At 35.7% G+C, this 17,886-nt stretch overlaps 1 protein-coding gene and 1 long non-coding RNA gene across 3 annotated transcripts in view; both read right to left on the reverse strand.

The window, feature by feature from the left end:
• Nucleotides 1-1,142: 1,142 nt before the first annotated feature.
• On the reverse strand, nt 1,143-7,356 carry LOC127171321 (uncharacterized). Of its 2 annotated transcripts, none has more exons than XR_007828496.1 (4): nt 7,190-7,356; nt 4,183-4,375; nt 2,218-2,308; nt 1,143-1,781 (listed from the first exon to the last, which is right to left on the reverse strand). It is a non-coding gene; the product is annotated as an uncharacterized LOC127171321 (long non-coding RNA). The 2 variants fall into 2 exon arrangements; XR_007828497.1 differs by lacking the exon at nt 7,190-7,356 and adding an exon at nt 6,622-6,758.
• A 2,559-nt stretch (nt 7,357-9,915) lies between these two features.
• Nucleotides 9,916-17,886, reverse strand: part of wnt6b (wingless-type MMTV integration site family, member 6b) — a 29,058-nt gene continuing 21,087 nt past the window's right edge. Inside the window, exons 3-4 of the mRNA XM_051119240.1 lie at nt 15,096-15,400; nt 9,916-11,852 (exon numbers count right to left, since the gene is read on the reverse strand). Coding sequence (XP_050975197.1) covers nt 11,391-11,852; nt 15,096-15,400 — 767 coding nt within the window. The 3' untranslated portion in view covers nt 9,916-11,390. The remainder of the gene's footprint in view (nt 11,853-15,095; nt 15,401-17,886) is intronic.

The raw sequence follows: 17,886 nt of genomic DNA on the forward strand, positions 1-17,886 counted from the left end.
TACAGGACAAGTGCCTCATTAGACAAATCCCGATGGAACCGATAAACAGGGAAGTTACGACTCATTGGGATGTGAGGGATTGTTCGGGGACAGATAGAGAATGATATCATCTAATGAGCTACTTTCATGCTATGAAAATGGATAAAAATAAATGTTGAGGGATTTGATTGAGACAGAAAGAGAGGAGATAAACATATCAGATATGTCTATATTTTAGCACTTCAATGACCTTGAGTCAAAAATTCCACTTACGTAAATGTTTTTCTTTTTGTTTCGGTTTAAAAAAAAAGTTTTGAACCACTCTTACATCAAAATAAATAAATAAAATACTTTTTAGAAATCATATTTCTGTCCTCCAAAATAAAATTTAATAACCAGTGAAAATAATAGCTAAACTGGCTAAACAAGGTTATTTTTTCTAAATATAAGTTGTGTGTTCATTACAGCATTCACTTTACATTTTTGTATGTTACATTTTAATTTTATTTTGTCATTTTATGCATCATTTTTTTACTGAAAAGCCAAGCTGTTCAAATTATTGGGGCATGTTGTCACAGAAGATCAGCTTAGTTTCAAGATACAAAATTCAAAACATTTTTCTAAATATATAAATATATCATCCTGTAGTAATTTCACAGAAAGTGAGTCTCTAAATAATTGAAAATACAATGTTTGTCTAAGTTCTTTAAACGTACTGTCTATTTTTAATTTCTACAGACTTCTTGCTTGGTGTTTATGTTACCTGGAAACTCAATTACGGACATTGAATTTAAGTAAACCCATGACAAATGCAAAATGCAACCACATCTTACATGCTGAGAAAGGAGCCAAAAGCCCATTAAAGCTGAAACCTTCCCGCAGCTTTTGTAATGTTTAAATTCCATATGCTCCTTTGTAATTCTTCATTTCGAGACTTAAATGAAGAGTGTGTGCATAGTGGCATCAATAAAGCGAACCGCAAAAAGTTACTTCAATGTGGCAGGGAGGTTTTAGTCACAGTGAAGTCACAAGGAGGGAGTCGGTACGGTTTAAAGCTTCAGTCTCGAACGAGGGTGAACGGCCCCCGCTGACTCCGAGTGAACTGATAATGATCTCTGTCTTCAATTAGGCACCATCACAGCTTAGTTTTTTTATTGCTAGTTCATGACAAGTTAAAAACATTACAACGGACACATTCCCGCTCGAATGGTTACCAGTAAGATGTCGCAACGTTCATAAAGACAAAATCCTGCTTCCATCTGCTGTGGATCCTTGCCAAGAGATCTGCGGTCAAGAATTTAACACATGCTGATTTTAATTGTGTCCTAGTGTCAACTGGGGAACCCCTTTCTCTATGATCTATTTAATTGTAAAGCATTAAGATAATTTAGTAACGACACTTATCCGCGGCTGAACAACACTCACGCTCTTCTGATCATGAGTTAAATGGCTGAGAAAGACATAATTTAGTAAAAGGCAAAATCATTACAGCAATTTTACACTGATTAATCACATAATGATTTCTGTCTTGTGATGTAATGACTCATATGAGTTAAAAAACAGTTGTGTTCATTGATTGTAGCGATTACCAGAGGAGCCCCAAGGCAAAAGATAATGCTGAATTGGAATTTCCCACGATAAAGAGGTGTGCTGCGAGCTGCGTGCACTTTTCCTTGGCGAAATGGCATTGTGGATGGTAATAGCTCTTGTCCTTGTCCAAACGGTCCCACCAGGGACATTTCAATTATTTACAGTCTGTTAGGTTTCAGAAGTTCTCCAAGAAAGTCCTGACGGCCAATACACTGAGAACACAGAGACATGAAAATGTCACAAAAAATGAAGGAAGAAAAGAAAAATGTGACCCTGGACCACAAAACCAATTTTCTGAAACTGAGATGTTTACATTATCTGAAAGCTGAATAAATGAGCTTTCCACTGATGTATGGTCTGTACGGATAGGACAGTATTTTTGGCGAGAAACAACTATTAGAAAATCTGAAATCTGAGGGTGCAAAAAAAAAATCTAAATATTGAGAAAATCGCTTGTCCAAATGAAGTTCTTAGCAATGCATATTACTAATCAAAAATTAAAGAAATATCGATCATTTCAACCCAAACAATGCATTGTTGACTATTGCTACAAATATAATAACCCTGCTACTTAAGACTGGTTTTGTGGTCCAGGTCCCAAATATGTATCATTGCAATGTCTCTCAAATGTATTCAAGCTTTATTTACCCAATTATGCTGATCTTAAGGAGGCTAAACAATTCCCAGTCGTCCTTTAAAGAGCATTTCCTCTTTTCATGAGTGGGCAAAAGATGTGACGCTACAGGAGAAACAGAACAGAGGGTAAAAAGATCAACACTGCAATTACTGGGGCTCCCGCAGGACGTCTCACTAAGAAGGTTTTTAAAAGAATTAGAAAGTTCAACCCCCTGCTGTGGAGCAATGACACATCTGTGGAGAAATGAGTTCTTGCAGCGAAACCTTCCCTTTTTTCAGAGGAGAATAAAGATCAGTACTGAGCTTCGGTTTTTCCCACAGGAATATTTGTCTCTTTTCTGTCATTAAGCCATTAGCACATGATGGGAAAAGGACTTTTTGATTGGCCTAATGGTGTAGGTATTGGACGCGGAAAGTGGGGACGCTCAAAGAATAGAGGAAAATAAGCATTGTGCGGTACAGTACAGCGCAGCGTGCGCAGCTCCCAAGAACCGTTGCCCTCTGATCTGCTTGTTGATACGTGGAATGGTTGCAATCAATTAAATGTTCATTGTGTTGGAGCTAAACATTTGGGGGATTAGAGAACTTTTGTTATTCACTGTCTTAGCAACCCAAACAAAGAGTGTCTTGTGCCGTTTAAGAGATGCTTTAAATTGGCCGCAAACGATCTTTATAGGCCATGGAATGATGTGGTCTGTTTTGATCATAGTCACATCGTTTGTAAAACTGTTCACTGCAGTGTGGTATTAGTGGTTATTTATAATGCACACTAGTTGTTAGACTTAATAACATGCAAACCCACTTTGAAAACAGCACAACAGGAAGTTTTCTCTTTGATGGAAACCTGTACTTAATTAAGACACTTAAATATTCATCTCAACAGCAGAACATAATTCCTTAAAAACAAACATTTCCATCGACTGAAGATTAATATGTAGATAAAATTTTAGAGTTGCTGATGGATTAAATGTTTATTTTAATGGATAAAAAACTGTGTTCTATATTTAAGCGTAATGAACTCCACACCACAATGTACAGCTGCACTAGTAATTGATGCCTGAACATGTCAAACTTGCAGTTAAGATGTGATATCTGAGGCTCCCCCTACTGGCCCTACTTCTCTTATGAAATTAGAGGAGATGTTCGGTTTGTATATCACAATTTCCACAAGTACCGATATTCAGAGATTCCTGCCGTCAGGTACTTGCCCAGCTGCTGAGTTGGCTAAGCCATGGCTATTGAAAAACAGCAGAGCGTTGCTTGTTTTCTTTACCGCTTGGGTTACTGCTCGCTATCACTAATTGAGCAGAATTACACCCGCTTGCTTGCTTTTCTTGGTACTGTGAAAATGTTTGGGTTAATGCAGCAGATGATATGACTATAAAGGTATGTGAAGCAGGAGAATGTATTAGAGATAAGAAAATCGTTCGCCGTTTAACAGAAGTATGCTTGGGTTGATGGCTGTGTGCCACAATTTAGTATAGCATAGAGAAAACTTCTATTCTTAAAAGTACAGTAGGGTAAAAGTCTGAGACCACTAGTGAAAATGCTTCTAGTTTGCTTTTTTTTTTCCAGTGAATATGTACAGTATGCAGTAAAAAGAAAAAACTGTTATCATCAATCTTGAAAACAGCTGTAATGATATTTTTTCTTTGACAAACAGAAAGTTCAAGAACAGCATTTATCTGAAACAGGAATCTTTTGTAACATTATAAATGTGTCACTTTTGATCAATTTAATGCAACCTTGCTGAATAATTATATTGTATATAAATTATTACAATGAAAAACTCATTTTTAAACTTTTTTTTTTAAATGTGAATTTGAAAACAAAAAATAAACATTTAGAAATTAGTTTTTAAAAATCCATTTATATGTTATGTTCAGCAGTCCTAACATTTTTTGTTTGTATCCAGAATTTAATTCAATTTTAAATCCTATATTTTCAATGTGTTCTCTGTCTTTGAACCCCACTTACAATATGCAGAAACAACTGTGTACAAAGTTTGTGGTGTGGGGTCGTCACAGGGGATTTCCTCTTACGCTGAGGCACATATCCTTGATTCTGCACAGATCTGTGCTTCTGGTATTCATTCGTGAGCAAACCGTTTACCCAGAGAAGAATGAAAGCCCCATTCCAAAATGAATTCTGCATGCTGGTGGTTTCTGATCTGAGAGAGAGAGAGAGAGAGAGAGAGAGAGAGAGGCAGAGAGAAAAAACAGAGAGAAATGTGACAATGGCAGACAGAGAGCATAAAACTCAGGGAGACGTTTCACCTGTGAATTGTGGTCATTAAGATGATGGTGGAGATAACTAAAGCACGAGTTATTCAGAGGTCGTTCGCTACGAACAGCTGGACACTGTGAACGTTTCTGACCTTGCAAGATGTCTACATCAAGATTCTATGAGTAAACCTCCCACGATGCGCTGCACTCACATACTAAATCTGTCTGAAAGGTTCTGAATCAAACAACAGAAAAGTCCAGCAAATGAAGAGCCTATTTGATGAATTAAACAGCAGCTTCTGGTCAACGTTTTTTTTTTTTTTTTAGAAATCACTCAAAGCACCCTGACATCACCTATGACTGAACAGCAGATGCAGGCATTCCCTCCACAAAAGAAAAACTGCACTCGACACCAAAATAATCTATGATCCCTTTTATCCCTCTGCGCATCAGTTCTTCCAGCTTTTCTGGTGGAATGTACAACAAATCCCTATCCGCAAAGACCGCCGGCTTTCAGAAGAGTATCTTCCTATTTCAGCCAAGCTCTTAACCCTCATACTAATCCCATTCGACTGTCTGACAGGTGCTACTGCTCTGCTACCAACAAACAACTGCATCCTCTTTGCACTTTATACTCTCATTCATTTTATGTACTGTATTGATTGGAAACATATTCTTTATAGATCATATTTATTGTTCTGTTTGCTACACTACAGTGCTCCGTGTGATCACTGGTCTTAGTTGTGTTTTGCATGGGTAGTTTATGCATAACATTATTATCTACAGTATTGTTTTGTTTTAACCAAAATCAATATTTTACTGGTTAAAATATGTTTACATTTTAAGAGAATTTTTTTTTTGAATGCACGTTTTTGCCACTTTGTGGTGTGACAGTAATTATTAAAAGTATAAATAAATAAATAAATAGTTAACTGCAGTAACATCAAAATGATTGATTTTTCTTAAATGCCAAAAATCATTAGGATATTAAGGAAAGATCATGTTTACTTTGTCATGATCATGACAATCATGACACTTTATAAATGTCCTGCTGAAATATATCAAAACTTAATTTTTGATTAGTAACATGCGTTCATTTGGACAACTTTAAAGGCGATTTTCTTAATATTTAGATTTGTTTGCACCCTCAGATTTCAGGTTTTCAAATAGTTGTATCTCAGCCAAATATTGTTATATACTAACAAACAATACATCAATGAAAAGCTTCCACTTTCAGCTTTTATTCAGCCTTTAGTTGATGTATAAATCTCATTTTCCTAACTGGTTTTGTGGTCCAGGGTCACATATTTGAAAGTTACCACTTTACAGTGGTTTCTCAATTCATTTGAGGAATACTAGTATTATGTATATGCACAATAATTATTACAGACATATCAAAGTATTATTTAAAGCCGTTTTTGACTGAACATATCAACTTTCCCAAAGTCCCTTGTGAAAATTACATGTGCTTAACTTTAAATGTGCACTTAGTGTACCTTAAACCTTAAAAGTACATATTTAAAAAAAACTGTCACTGCAGATAATACAATGTTAATAAAACAAAAGGTCATTTAAGTTGACCTTTTAGTTCACTTTTAAAAAGTGCACTATGTAAATGTCAAATTAAAATGTACATTTTAAATCATTATGTTTTAATAATCTTGTCATGCTTTAAAGTATACTTCTGATGTTTTGACTAATTACAGCACGTAATGTACTCGATTATTTCAACTGTAGCATGTTACTTATTACTTGTTACTTACTTAAATTATATTTAAACTTAATATACATTTTAAAGTTAAATTGCAACTAAATAATTACAAATGTGTAATTATAAATATATTTAATTACATGGCATACAACTTTAAATAGTGGAACAGTTTCAAAGACACTATTAGTAAATATGAAATATAAAGCATATGCATATAAAGATGCACTTAAGTGGGTAAAAAAACCCCTCTAAAGTTCAACTAACTGCATATAAAGTAATGTATAATACATGTAATTGTAAATAACATAAAATTAAGCTCTGGAAAATATTACATTCAGTTCACACTTGAGTGTGTTCTTTTAAAGTATATTATTTCGGTAGCAGGCCTACTCGTTTTGGACCTTTTTTCCACAAGTGGCATTTCATGCATCTTCTTATTACCGTTGTTCGCCCTGTTCTTAGAGAAAACACTATACTCACTGTTGTCTTTAATTTGGTTGTACTGATCTTGCTGCAACTGATGATCTAAATTACGCCGTGTTGTCTTTCATCGGTGTGTTTCAAAGGCACAAAATAATCTGAAGAGTTTCATGTGAAGCATGCAGCCATGAAATGAGACAAATAGCTCCATCTTGTGTTAAGTGGCAAGAAGTGTGTTATATAGAAAGCCGTATGTGCGCGCGCAGAGGTTGGCATCATCCTTTGAGACCGTATGCCTGCAAACCACAAATCCATAAACACTTCATTGCAGGTCCATTTTGGAAACAGCAAGCCTGATCTAACTGAGGACAGGGACTCAATTTTCATCTGGCGATTCCAGTGCGGAGAGCACGCAAACAACATTGTTTATTGACAGAGACTTGCAAGCTGGGGCTCTTTACGTTTTAGGCCGTCCAAAAAGAGACAAAAATGGTAAGTATGAGTAAGCTTTCTTCGGGAGATATTATCAGCACTTAAAATCCTGACATTGAAAGGTTAACAACCCAGTGAGAGCACTAAACCCCGTTTATTCACAAAAAGAAATGGTGCAGGTAATTGTGTTATTTACCGAGCAGAGGAGATGAGGTTGTTTCGGCCCTCCTCGAAACCGCTGAACTTCCATGCCCTGTAGCGGGACGTATAAATATCACTCTGTAAAAAACCTCCAGGGTTTTACAAGATTTAGCAGTAATTTATTACAATTAAAACTGTTTTCGGAACATTACTGTGAAAATAATCCAGGTTAGGTCACTTTTTGCGGTAACACAGATCATTACTGCATTATGTTGCATTGTGGGATAATAACAGCTGTAATACATTTGAATTAAACTAACATTTTTATAGCTAGTGCGACCGTGGTAACACAACTGGAAATGCAGAAAAAAAATTTGTGATTGACTTCAAGACAGTAACTTATTAAATTTACAGTAGGGTACAAAATGGCTAAAGGCAGACCCTAAGAAAAGAACAGAATTTGTGTAAAAAATAAATCATACAAGCCATTTATTTTGTTTAAAAATCTTATAAATGTATGAGGTGGCAAGGGATATTTTACCCCACACATGGGTAAAAAGGCACACAATATTGATACTAATACTTTAGCTAAAATATATATATATTTTTAATAGTTATTGCTTGTTCAAAATAATCACTTTAGCAAAGTTTGTACTATTTTCTGCTTATTTTGATAACTAAAATAATTACATGTTGTTCAATAAATATACTGTCATGAAAATGTTATTATAAAACATATATTTTAAAATGCATAAACAAAATCATTTTGAAATGTAAAGATTCTGAAAGCATTGAAGGAGATCCTAAAATAATTTAATATAAATTCACAGTAGTAACAACAAATGATATTTTATTATATGATATGATTAATCATGTTTTTAAATATGATGGTTTCTTTCTAAACATGGTGATTATTTCTAAGATGGACACCCAACATAATATATGATATTTACCATCTGAATCTAACAATGTCATGTCAACAAATGGAAAAGTCAGCCTTTTATTAATTATAATGTTAATTACTGTTCTTTTAGCCCCAACAGCAGGGGTGCCTCTTTTTTTACCACAAATATCATACTTTTACATATTACAAAATTGAAAATCATTAAGAAGCCCTCTGTCTCAAGATATATTCAAGAATTTTATCAGTTCTCATTAAATCAACAACATTTTTAAAAATATCAAATATTAGGTCAAGTAAGCACAGAATCGACTTTGCGCTGATGCCCACAATCACGTTAAGCATTAGCCAAAATTGCACATGTATCTTGAAAAGATGTTTTTCTGTCCCAACCTTTCCTTAAGTGAGGAAAGGGGAAAAAACTACAAATTAAAGGCATTCTTTCCATGCATTCTGGGAAAATAAGCATCAGCATAGTATTATGGAAATCACACTATTACTGTAATGTGTACAAATTACTGTAATGCTCTAGGTCTGACCTGTTCAGTCACAGTAACTGTAATAAATTTTACAGTACGCAGCTAGTAGCCCTGAAAATACCATAAGTACAGGTTAAACTTAGTACAGTGCACTCTTCCATCCCATCATGCACCTCACAGAGTCTGACAGGGCCTAAGTTGTAATTAGACTGATTACCTCCCGATAAAATCTCCTGCGAGGTTTTAGTGCCTTTATTCACAGCTCGACTTTTATGAGTATGTCTTCCTAAAGCAAGCATCTCTATTTAGATAAAGACTAGTTGTCAGAACAAGGGGGACGCATGGTGGTATTACATTACAGTTTTATTCGCTCAGGCTATCTGCCACACACATGCACCTGTGTACACATGCACATAAACCATTTCCTGTCTGCGCATTCCATAACGAGACACTTTTTGCTCTGTGCTGATATAAATCCTAGAGCAAAATCTCCATTACTGCAAAAATGTTGAATCATAAATTCATTATTCAACAGCTTAAATGATGATTACCCCCTCTACACTTGCAACTAGAGTTCACGGCCTTTCGTCTGAACGTCTTTGCACCTCATTGTCTGGGTGATCAGAGGAAATGAGAGTGTATCCCATCATGCCGTGTATCCACCCACAGTGGCAGGCTTTCATTAGTGCTGTGTGTGTTTTACTATCAGCAGGCAAAGACAGAACGATTGTCTCATCCCGTACATTCCACAGCCACTGTGTGTGTGTTAAAGTACATTGAAACACAGCTATATTAATACCAGCGCTTCTATAAATCTATTGGCTGACTCTGCTGTCGTCCTGCTCTGGGGTGTCTAGCGTTGTGTGTGTCTCTCTCTGTCTCTCATTCCCTCACCAATGCTCCTGGCACATTCCCGGTCTCCATCTTCCCCTCTATCTTCAACACTGTTGGCTACGCAGCCCGAATTCCTGGAAAATATGAACTTGTGCCGTCTTGCAGGTCTCATACTAATACAAAGGGAGTCTTTTCCAACTGCGTAAATAACTCAAAACAACACCTTTCTTCTGCTGAGTGGCAAAGCGATACACTTGAAGCTGAAATCTCTGAATTGCCGTAGCGAGAGAGCGGGGTGGGAAGCATTGAGCCTTGACCCTGTGTGAAGTGAGCCAGTTAGAACAACATTTGTGCGATTTGTTTAACGTCAGTGAAAGGAAAGTGTGACATAAGCTTCATTATGTTGTCTATATAAATATGAGAGACAAAGACAGATTATTGACGCAAACCTTTGGAAATGGATTCTCACCAGGTCTTGTCTGTCAGTCTGAATATGTCAGAGAATAGTTAGATAGATAGAATAATAATACGACAGAATAACTAGAAAACAAGTTTTTGTGTATTTTATTCAGTGATGAGCAGCTATAAGTAGGATTCTCACATCCAGTCTTCTGTTTTCAAATCTGAAAACTTCCTTTCAAATGCATTATGATAAAAAAAATATACAGTTCTGGTATGAATTATTGCAAGATCACTTTATAAACAGTTGTTTTGAGGAGCAGTAGATAATCTTTAACATCTTTCCGCTACATTTTTTATTTATTTTTTTAGATATGAGGTTGCGCAAGAGAGGAACTGCAAATCGAGTCTAGAGCCAAATGTAGTCGTTCAAGCAACAAATTTCATCTTAATTTACATTTAGTGGACGTCACTTTTTGCGGTTAAAATGAATGCATGTGAAAATTATATTTCTCAATGGTCTGTGGCTCAAGCCCAAACTCCACATGATACCTTGCGAAGGTATTTTCCAAAAATGCAATGCATTCCAAACAAAGGACGGGGTGCTTGAGATTACCACTTGATGAAAGTCTCATGGCTGACCCCTTAAGTAGCTTGTGAAGCTCTGCATTCTTTATGTCTGTTTCTTAACATTTCTGTTTTCTGATTTCATTAACTGTACAGATTGCAGAAATATGATATTTCAAACATAATGCATTTGGATGACACTGAATTTGAAATGATGACCTGTTAACCCTCCAGTGAGAGATCCATTGAAAAAAAAAAAAAAAAAAAAAAAACAGTAAGGTGATGAAACAATGACAATTTCTCATAAATTCCTGTGATTATTGTCATTAATGATCAGTTTTGAGAACTGTTGAGCAGTGTTAGCATACTGAAAGGCTTTTCAGAGCATATATATGAGGTCAACAATACAAAAACTCTTAAAAACCAACAAACTGAAACAAAATGCATTTCACTAAGGAGCAAACCAATGAAAAAATAGTGATCAGTATCAGTAAAAGTGCATTAAAAGCCCCATAGATTAAATATCTCACAAAGATAAAGAGTTTTTACATGTTGCTTCTCTTGCATTTGCTTTTACCTTTGAGTTTGAGTAAAATGAGCTTTTACTCTTTCTGTTAAAAGTTCTCAAAGTGCTTTTGAAAGAAAATGACAGGGCATTAATCACAAGAAGTAGTCATGATGATATTAAATGCTTATAAATAACAGTCTTTGTTCCATATCAAGCCTGCTTTACAGAGAAATGTGCCAAATGTCCTTTTGTTGATGTTCTGTCACTTCTGAGCGTGAACAGCCATTGCACCATGGCTGTCGTGCTGATTTGGATGTGAGTCTGCACTCAAAATGCACTGTACATAGGGCTGTGATGAGAAGATTTCTGAATGTCTTGAATTCACAGCTGAGGAACCCCTCCTAAATCTTGAGTCCTGGGTTTTCTGAGGGGTGAATCACAAGGCAGACACTCCTCTAGGCTTTTCCAAAGCCTCAGGGTTTGAAATGTGTATGCATGAATCTGGAATGTTCTAGATTCCTCCTTGTTCAGAATGGCTTTTCTCAATCCCATTATCGAGGGTTCTCGGTTAGTGACACAAACTCAGTTCCTTCCTGACCGAGCACTTTTTACACTGGACCACGCAGCACCAGTGGAAACGGCAGAGGCAGTTTTCCTCCAGGACCACCGTCTCGTCCCGGTAGCCCCGCTCGCAACACAGAAGGTCACATCCGCTCACGTCCAGCGCCGTGCTGTTGCACATCCGCCCACGCGTGCCCAGTGATCCCGTCTTCCGATTGGGCAGGCAGAAGTCTGGCGACTCGGCCGAGTAGATAAGATCTTGCTTGTCCGGAGGTTTGATGTTCTGGCCCACTGGAATGAGAGTCTTACCATCATTCCCACCCATCACTTTGGATGCCCCGTTGAAGCGCTCGAGCAGGCGGTCGCCCACCTCGCGGAAGTGAGGCATTTTCTTCCAGCAGGTCCTCAGAGTGCAAGAGCCAGACAGCCCGTGACATTTACATTCAGTTCTCATATAATTCTTCACCGCCTGCAGTTCAAGACACAAAGATAGTTCAGTGAGATAAAAGGAGAAGCTATTTAGAAGGAATTTACCCTCGCCTCTCCCCTCCCTCTTTAGCCTCCGGCCACTCAAAAGCCAATCCGAGAGCTTGAAAACAGATTCGTACAGTTCTATACCTGTTGAAATTAACATCTGATAAATGCCGCATTAACAATTTTTCTCACTTTAATTCCAAACAAGTCGCTTCGGGGCATTTGAGTCTTACAAGAAAATCATCTGACAAACATGTCAATATGCCTCCTTAATTTACCTGGGACTGACCCCATGCTAACGGGACCTGAGGCTGAGAGGCAGTGACCCCTGGAAGATGAAGCACTACTGACACTAGCGAAGAACTCATTTGAGGTTTCGGCCAGTGGCCGACTGATGATGGCTTGAAGGAAACCGTAAATCTGACTTCTTTAGAATTCTAAATAATAATGAGCTATAAAGTAGTAAACTGAGATAAGAGTAGTTGTATACTTTAAAATGATCAAGCACACACATGCACCAGAGGTTTCTATTGTGCAGCATTACATAATTATCTACAATGCTGGCATTAGGTGATGGCTTAAAAACGGCTTAAAGACACACTCACACTCATGTTTGTTTCTGCACACTATATTAAAATATGAATATGAAAAAAAATGTAAACACTACCATTCAAAAGTTTGGCAAGACTTTTAATGTGTTTTTGAGACTTGTATGCTTACCAAGGCTGCTTTTATTTTTGAAAATATTGTGAAATATTATCATTTTTCAAGAAACCTTTCTTATTATCAATGCTGCAAGGTTGTGCTGCTTAATATTTTTTGGGGAAACTGATACATTCCTTTTTCAAGATTATACAAAAATATATGTATAAAAACAGCATTTGCTTTAAACTTTAAACACTTTAAATGAATGTGCTGTCTCTTTTGACCAGTTTAATGGATCCTTGCTTAATAAAAGTATTGATTTCCTAAAAAAAAAAATATATATATATATATATATATATATATATATATATATATATATATATATATATATGACCCCAAACATATTAAAGGAGAAATTCACTTCCAGAATGAAAATTTCCTGATAATTTACTCACCCCCATGTCATCCAAGATGTTTATGTCTTTCTATCTTTAGTTTAACAGAAATAAGGTTTTTGAGGAAAACATTCCAGGAATTTTCTCCATATAGTGGACTTCAATGGGGATCAACTGGTTGAAGGTCCAAATTGCAGTTTCAATGAAGTTTCGAAGGGCTCTACATGAACCCAGCCAAGGAATAAAGGTCTTATCTAGTGAAACGATTGGTCGTTTTCTAAAAAAATAAAAAATGTATATACTTTTTAACCACAAATGCTTGTCTTGCACTAGCTCTGCAATGCGCATGCGCGTCCTCATTAATTGCGTAATCATTTTGGAAAAATCACGCACAGTTAGATCTTCATCTGTGCACTCAAAAAGTTCAAAAAGGATTTCTCCTCCAACTTCAAAATTGTCAGTCTTCATTGTGTAACCTTTTTTGTAAAGGGTGTTTGACTGTTTTTGCATGTTCGCTTTCTAAACACTAAGTTGGTACTTCCAACACGCATGCGTAATTACGTAATGCGTGAGGTCGAGCTAGTTCAAGATGAGCATTTGTGGTTAAAAAATATATTAATTTGTATTTTTATTAGAAAACAGCCAATTGTTTTGCTAGAGAAGACCCTTATTCCTTGGCTGGGATCGTGTAGAGCTCTTTGAAGTTGCATTGAAACTGCAATTTGGAGCATCAACCTGTTGATTCCCATTGAAGTCCACTATATGGAGAAAAATCTGTGAATGTTTTCCTCAAAAACCTTAATTTCTTTTCAGCTGAAGAAAGAAAGACATGAACATTTTGGATGACATGGGGTTGAGTAAATTATCAGGAAATTTTCATTTTCGAAGTGAACTTCTCTTTTAATAGCACTGTAGGTATGTCACTCAATTAAATATTTCATTCATATTATGTGAAACAGTTAAATACTTTTTTGAGTTAATGCTTCCAGTTTCTTTCAAAGTAGAAAAAAAGAAATATCATTAATTAAATATAAATTTTGTAATTATTATGTTTTGCAGTTTGCAGAGTATACTGTATGTGTAGGTGTATATGATTTATTGAGATTTATTATTAAAAAGACTGCTCCGCTAGGGACTTTAGTGTGTTTACGTGAGTGGTTGTGTAAAAAATGGATGCTTGCACTTGAGCTGTGATCATTTCCAATCTTAATGTTGTTTTAGTAATCACACAGAGCAGAACAAAACACTTTCCATGTTAAATCAAATAAATGCATTAATATATTAAATGCATGTTAATGTAACATTAAAATGCATTCAAAGTATGAATGCAAAATGTAGTTTGAAACTCCTAGTTTTAAAAAAAAACTTAAAGGCACTCCTTTAACTATTAAATCAATCTAGACAGTAAATAAGGGAACAGAGAGAGTGGTGATGTTATGAAACTAGTCTCAACTCAGTTCATAAAGTGTTCTCCATCCTCTGCCAAGTATATTTCCATAACATTTCCGAGCTTTTCCATGCTTGGGCTTTTGAAGTGCACCATCTGCTCATTTAAGCTTGACTATCTCTGAAAGTTGTACAGGCAAAACAGCACACGACTGTGCTTGTATCATCTATGCATCGATGCAAAAAATCTATCCACACTGATATCGTACAAGGAACATGAAAAACAAAAAAAACATCTACACCAAACCTGCATGAGGGCGACAGGTACTATGTGAGGCTACCTTTAACAACAAAAAAGTAAATACAAGATACCTGGCTAGTCATCAGAATTTTTAATTTTGTTTATTGTTGATGTATATTAAGGGTTGTGTGAACTAAAAACGCATTTGTTATTATTATCAGTGTTAAGGATTGTGCAGTTGTGCTGCTTAATATTTTTATGATTTTTTGACAAACGGAAAGTTGAAAATAGCATTCATGTTTAAAAAATCTGTTGTAGCATTTTAAATGTCTATTTTGGTTAACTTAATATGTCCTTGCTAAATAAAAGTAATAAAACAAAACGTACTGGCCCCAAATTTTTTAATGGTTGTGTATGTTAACACATTGTTTTTGTTTAATATTGTTATTTAATATACAGGTTGGATTGCATTTATATTGCTACTAAAAGACTGTAAAGAACCTGTGTAAACAATTATTTATTTATTTTAATTCATAGCTATATGTATCAAGACAAAGGTGAAATAACGTACCAGTCGTCCGGCCTCATTATTATGAAGGTCTATCAGCGTGCGAATGTCACTCTTGCCCTTCCTCCGCCTGGCGTCCATAAACTGCTTGGACTTCTCATAGCCGAACTCCACGTCATCTCCGCAGCCCCCCCACTCCCACTTGACCCCCTCGGCTGGGCCAATACTGGCTAAACGCGGAGGCGGCCCTCTGCTCCGTGTGGCCTCGCAGCCGCATTGCAGCAGCTCCCCCATGCTGCAGGCCTGAGTCACTGCATGCGTCACACCCGCTGCCGTGATAGCATACACAAACGCTGTCTCTCGGATGTCTGTGAAGACAAACACACACACACACACACACAAACAGACATCAAAGAGAGCTTGTGATTGTTGGCCAGGCTGGGTTACATCGAACTCTGATAATTATGGCACTTTAGATATCCTAAAGCAGCAAGGGCTATTTCTGTGACAAGGCAGTCTCATCCACAGTGACAGCACTACTGTGGCACAATGAGCCATACAAGGTCATATTAGACCAGAATAAGCTCCACTGTGAATCAGAGCGAACTGAAGATCTTGTTCCATAATTTTGCAATATACAAGATCTCTTTTTTTTTAAACAAACAACCCAAAATTAAACAAACCCCTGAAAATCAGGGTTCCCATTGTCAGAAAAGAATTAGAAACACTACCTATCAAATTTGTCCAAAGAGATGGAAAATTTGAAAAATATTAATAAGCAAGGGCATTAAATGCCTTGTAGATTAAATGTGTTTAAAAAATGGAAACAAACATTTTCACATGTACACTACAGTTAAAAAGTTTGGGGTCAGTATTACTTTTTTTTTTTTTTTAATTAGAAAAGACCCATTAAATTGATTAAAAAGTGACAGTAAAGACATTTAAAATCTTACAAAAGATTTCTACACTGTAAGGAAAAGAAGGGAAAATGTACTGTAAATTTTCTGCCAGCACTGTAAAAAATAATCATGATTTTAAATGTAAAAGACTGTAAAAATGCTATCGTAAAAACCTATTAGGAGCTGAAGGCTCCTGTAGGTTAATGGTAAGTTCCCATATTATATAAACTACTATACAAAACTGTAATAAACAATTCATGTAATTTTACGTATAATTCAGGGCTCTACACTTACTTTTCTTTTTAGGAGTACTTGAGCACAAAATTTAGGAGTACAAAATTTGTCTTCCCTTTACAAGGTGATATTTGACTCCTTAAAGTGATTTACAGGGGAATTTTGTTTTTACCTTTGTAATGGCATTTTTCTAACTTTATTAAAATATGCCATCCTTTATGTCAATTTTTTTTTTATATTTTATAAGCTTTTTAAAATTTCTAATTAAAACAACCAAATAAGAACAAGTAGAGTAAAATATGATGCCAATCAAATTAAGTCAGTATTAACAACATTTATTTGTACTACAGAGGTGGCACAGAAGAACACAAAAGTGGCTTGTAGGTGTATTTTCATATGTTTAATGAGGCTCAGAGGTGGCATGAGTGCCATCAAATTCATAAATTCATGTTGAGATTAATGTTTTAAATATAAAATTTTGAATACAGTAATATTAAATGATTTAAATAACTGAAAAGATATTTTAAAAATAAAACTGCCAGTAGGTGGCAGCAAGTCACTGATTTAATTACTGAATCATTCATTCATTTGATTCATTCGAACGGCTGATTCATTCAGGAATAAACCAAGTGACTGTCTTTATGAATGGGAAATTGAATCATTGACTCATTAGATTTGTTTAAATACGCACATCGTTCATTCATAAACGAAACACCGCTGTGTTTGAATGGAGATGTGCAGCGGCTCAGTTGTGACTTGTTTCAAACTATTTTTGACAATGAAATAGAGTAAAATCAGGCAATAGTGTTATAGTCTGACAATGTAAGTCACTTAATGTTAACTTCTTGTTTATTGAACTGTTATATTAAATCAATACCTCATTTACAATCTCCCTTAAAAATCATTAAAAGCTGACACTCATCTTAGTTCATCACGATCTCAAAAAGTTCCATTATAATCAACAAAGCTCTACACTACACAATGAATCTCTTATTTACATTATCTCTACACTTTGTTAACGAAAGAATTCGTGAGATATGTCTGTGATGCATTACTCAACATTGCAAAAACACATAGAAACCTTTGAAGGTCCCTTCAGCGCAAACACAAATATGCTGATCGGGTCAGTCGCACTGGTGCTCCTAAATTTTTTTCATAGTTGCATGCAGTAGTTTTCAGTCGCAAATGCAACTAAAATAGTCGCACTGTAGAGCTCTGTAATTTACAGTTAAAATCCGCAAACTGACATTTCCAGAATACCTTGTGTTACATTTCATATTTGTCGTGTTTTTCACTGAAATAACTATGTTTCTTCTTAGTTTTATCTTACCAATTATGTTCATAAGGGTTGTATGTTAATATTATTAATTTAACAATATTAGTGTATTAGAAAGATACTAAACATATTTCAGTGCATCAATAGCTTGGTATATTAAAATTACACTCTTAAAAATAAAGGTGCTTCATGATGCCATAGAAGAACCTTGTTTTGTCTAAATGGTTCCATAAATAACCTTTAACATCTGAAGAACTTTTCTGTTTCACAAAAGGTTCTTTGTGGTGAAAAAATGTTCTTCAGATTATTAAAAGGTAAGAAAGAGATGGTTCCTTAAAGAACCTTTGACTGAATGGTTCTTTGTGGAACCAAAAATGGTTATTCTGTGGCATCGCTGTGAAGAACTTTTTCAAGCACCTTTATTTTTAAGAGTGTATATCAGTTT

This window comes from Labeo rohita, chromosome 9, assembly GCF_022985175.1.
Source record: "Labeo rohita strain BAU-BD-2019 chromosome 9, IGBB_LRoh.1.0, whole genome shotgun sequence".
Classification (NCBI taxonomy): Eukaryota; Metazoa; Chordata; class Actinopteri; order Cypriniformes; family Cyprinidae; genus Labeo; species Labeo rohita.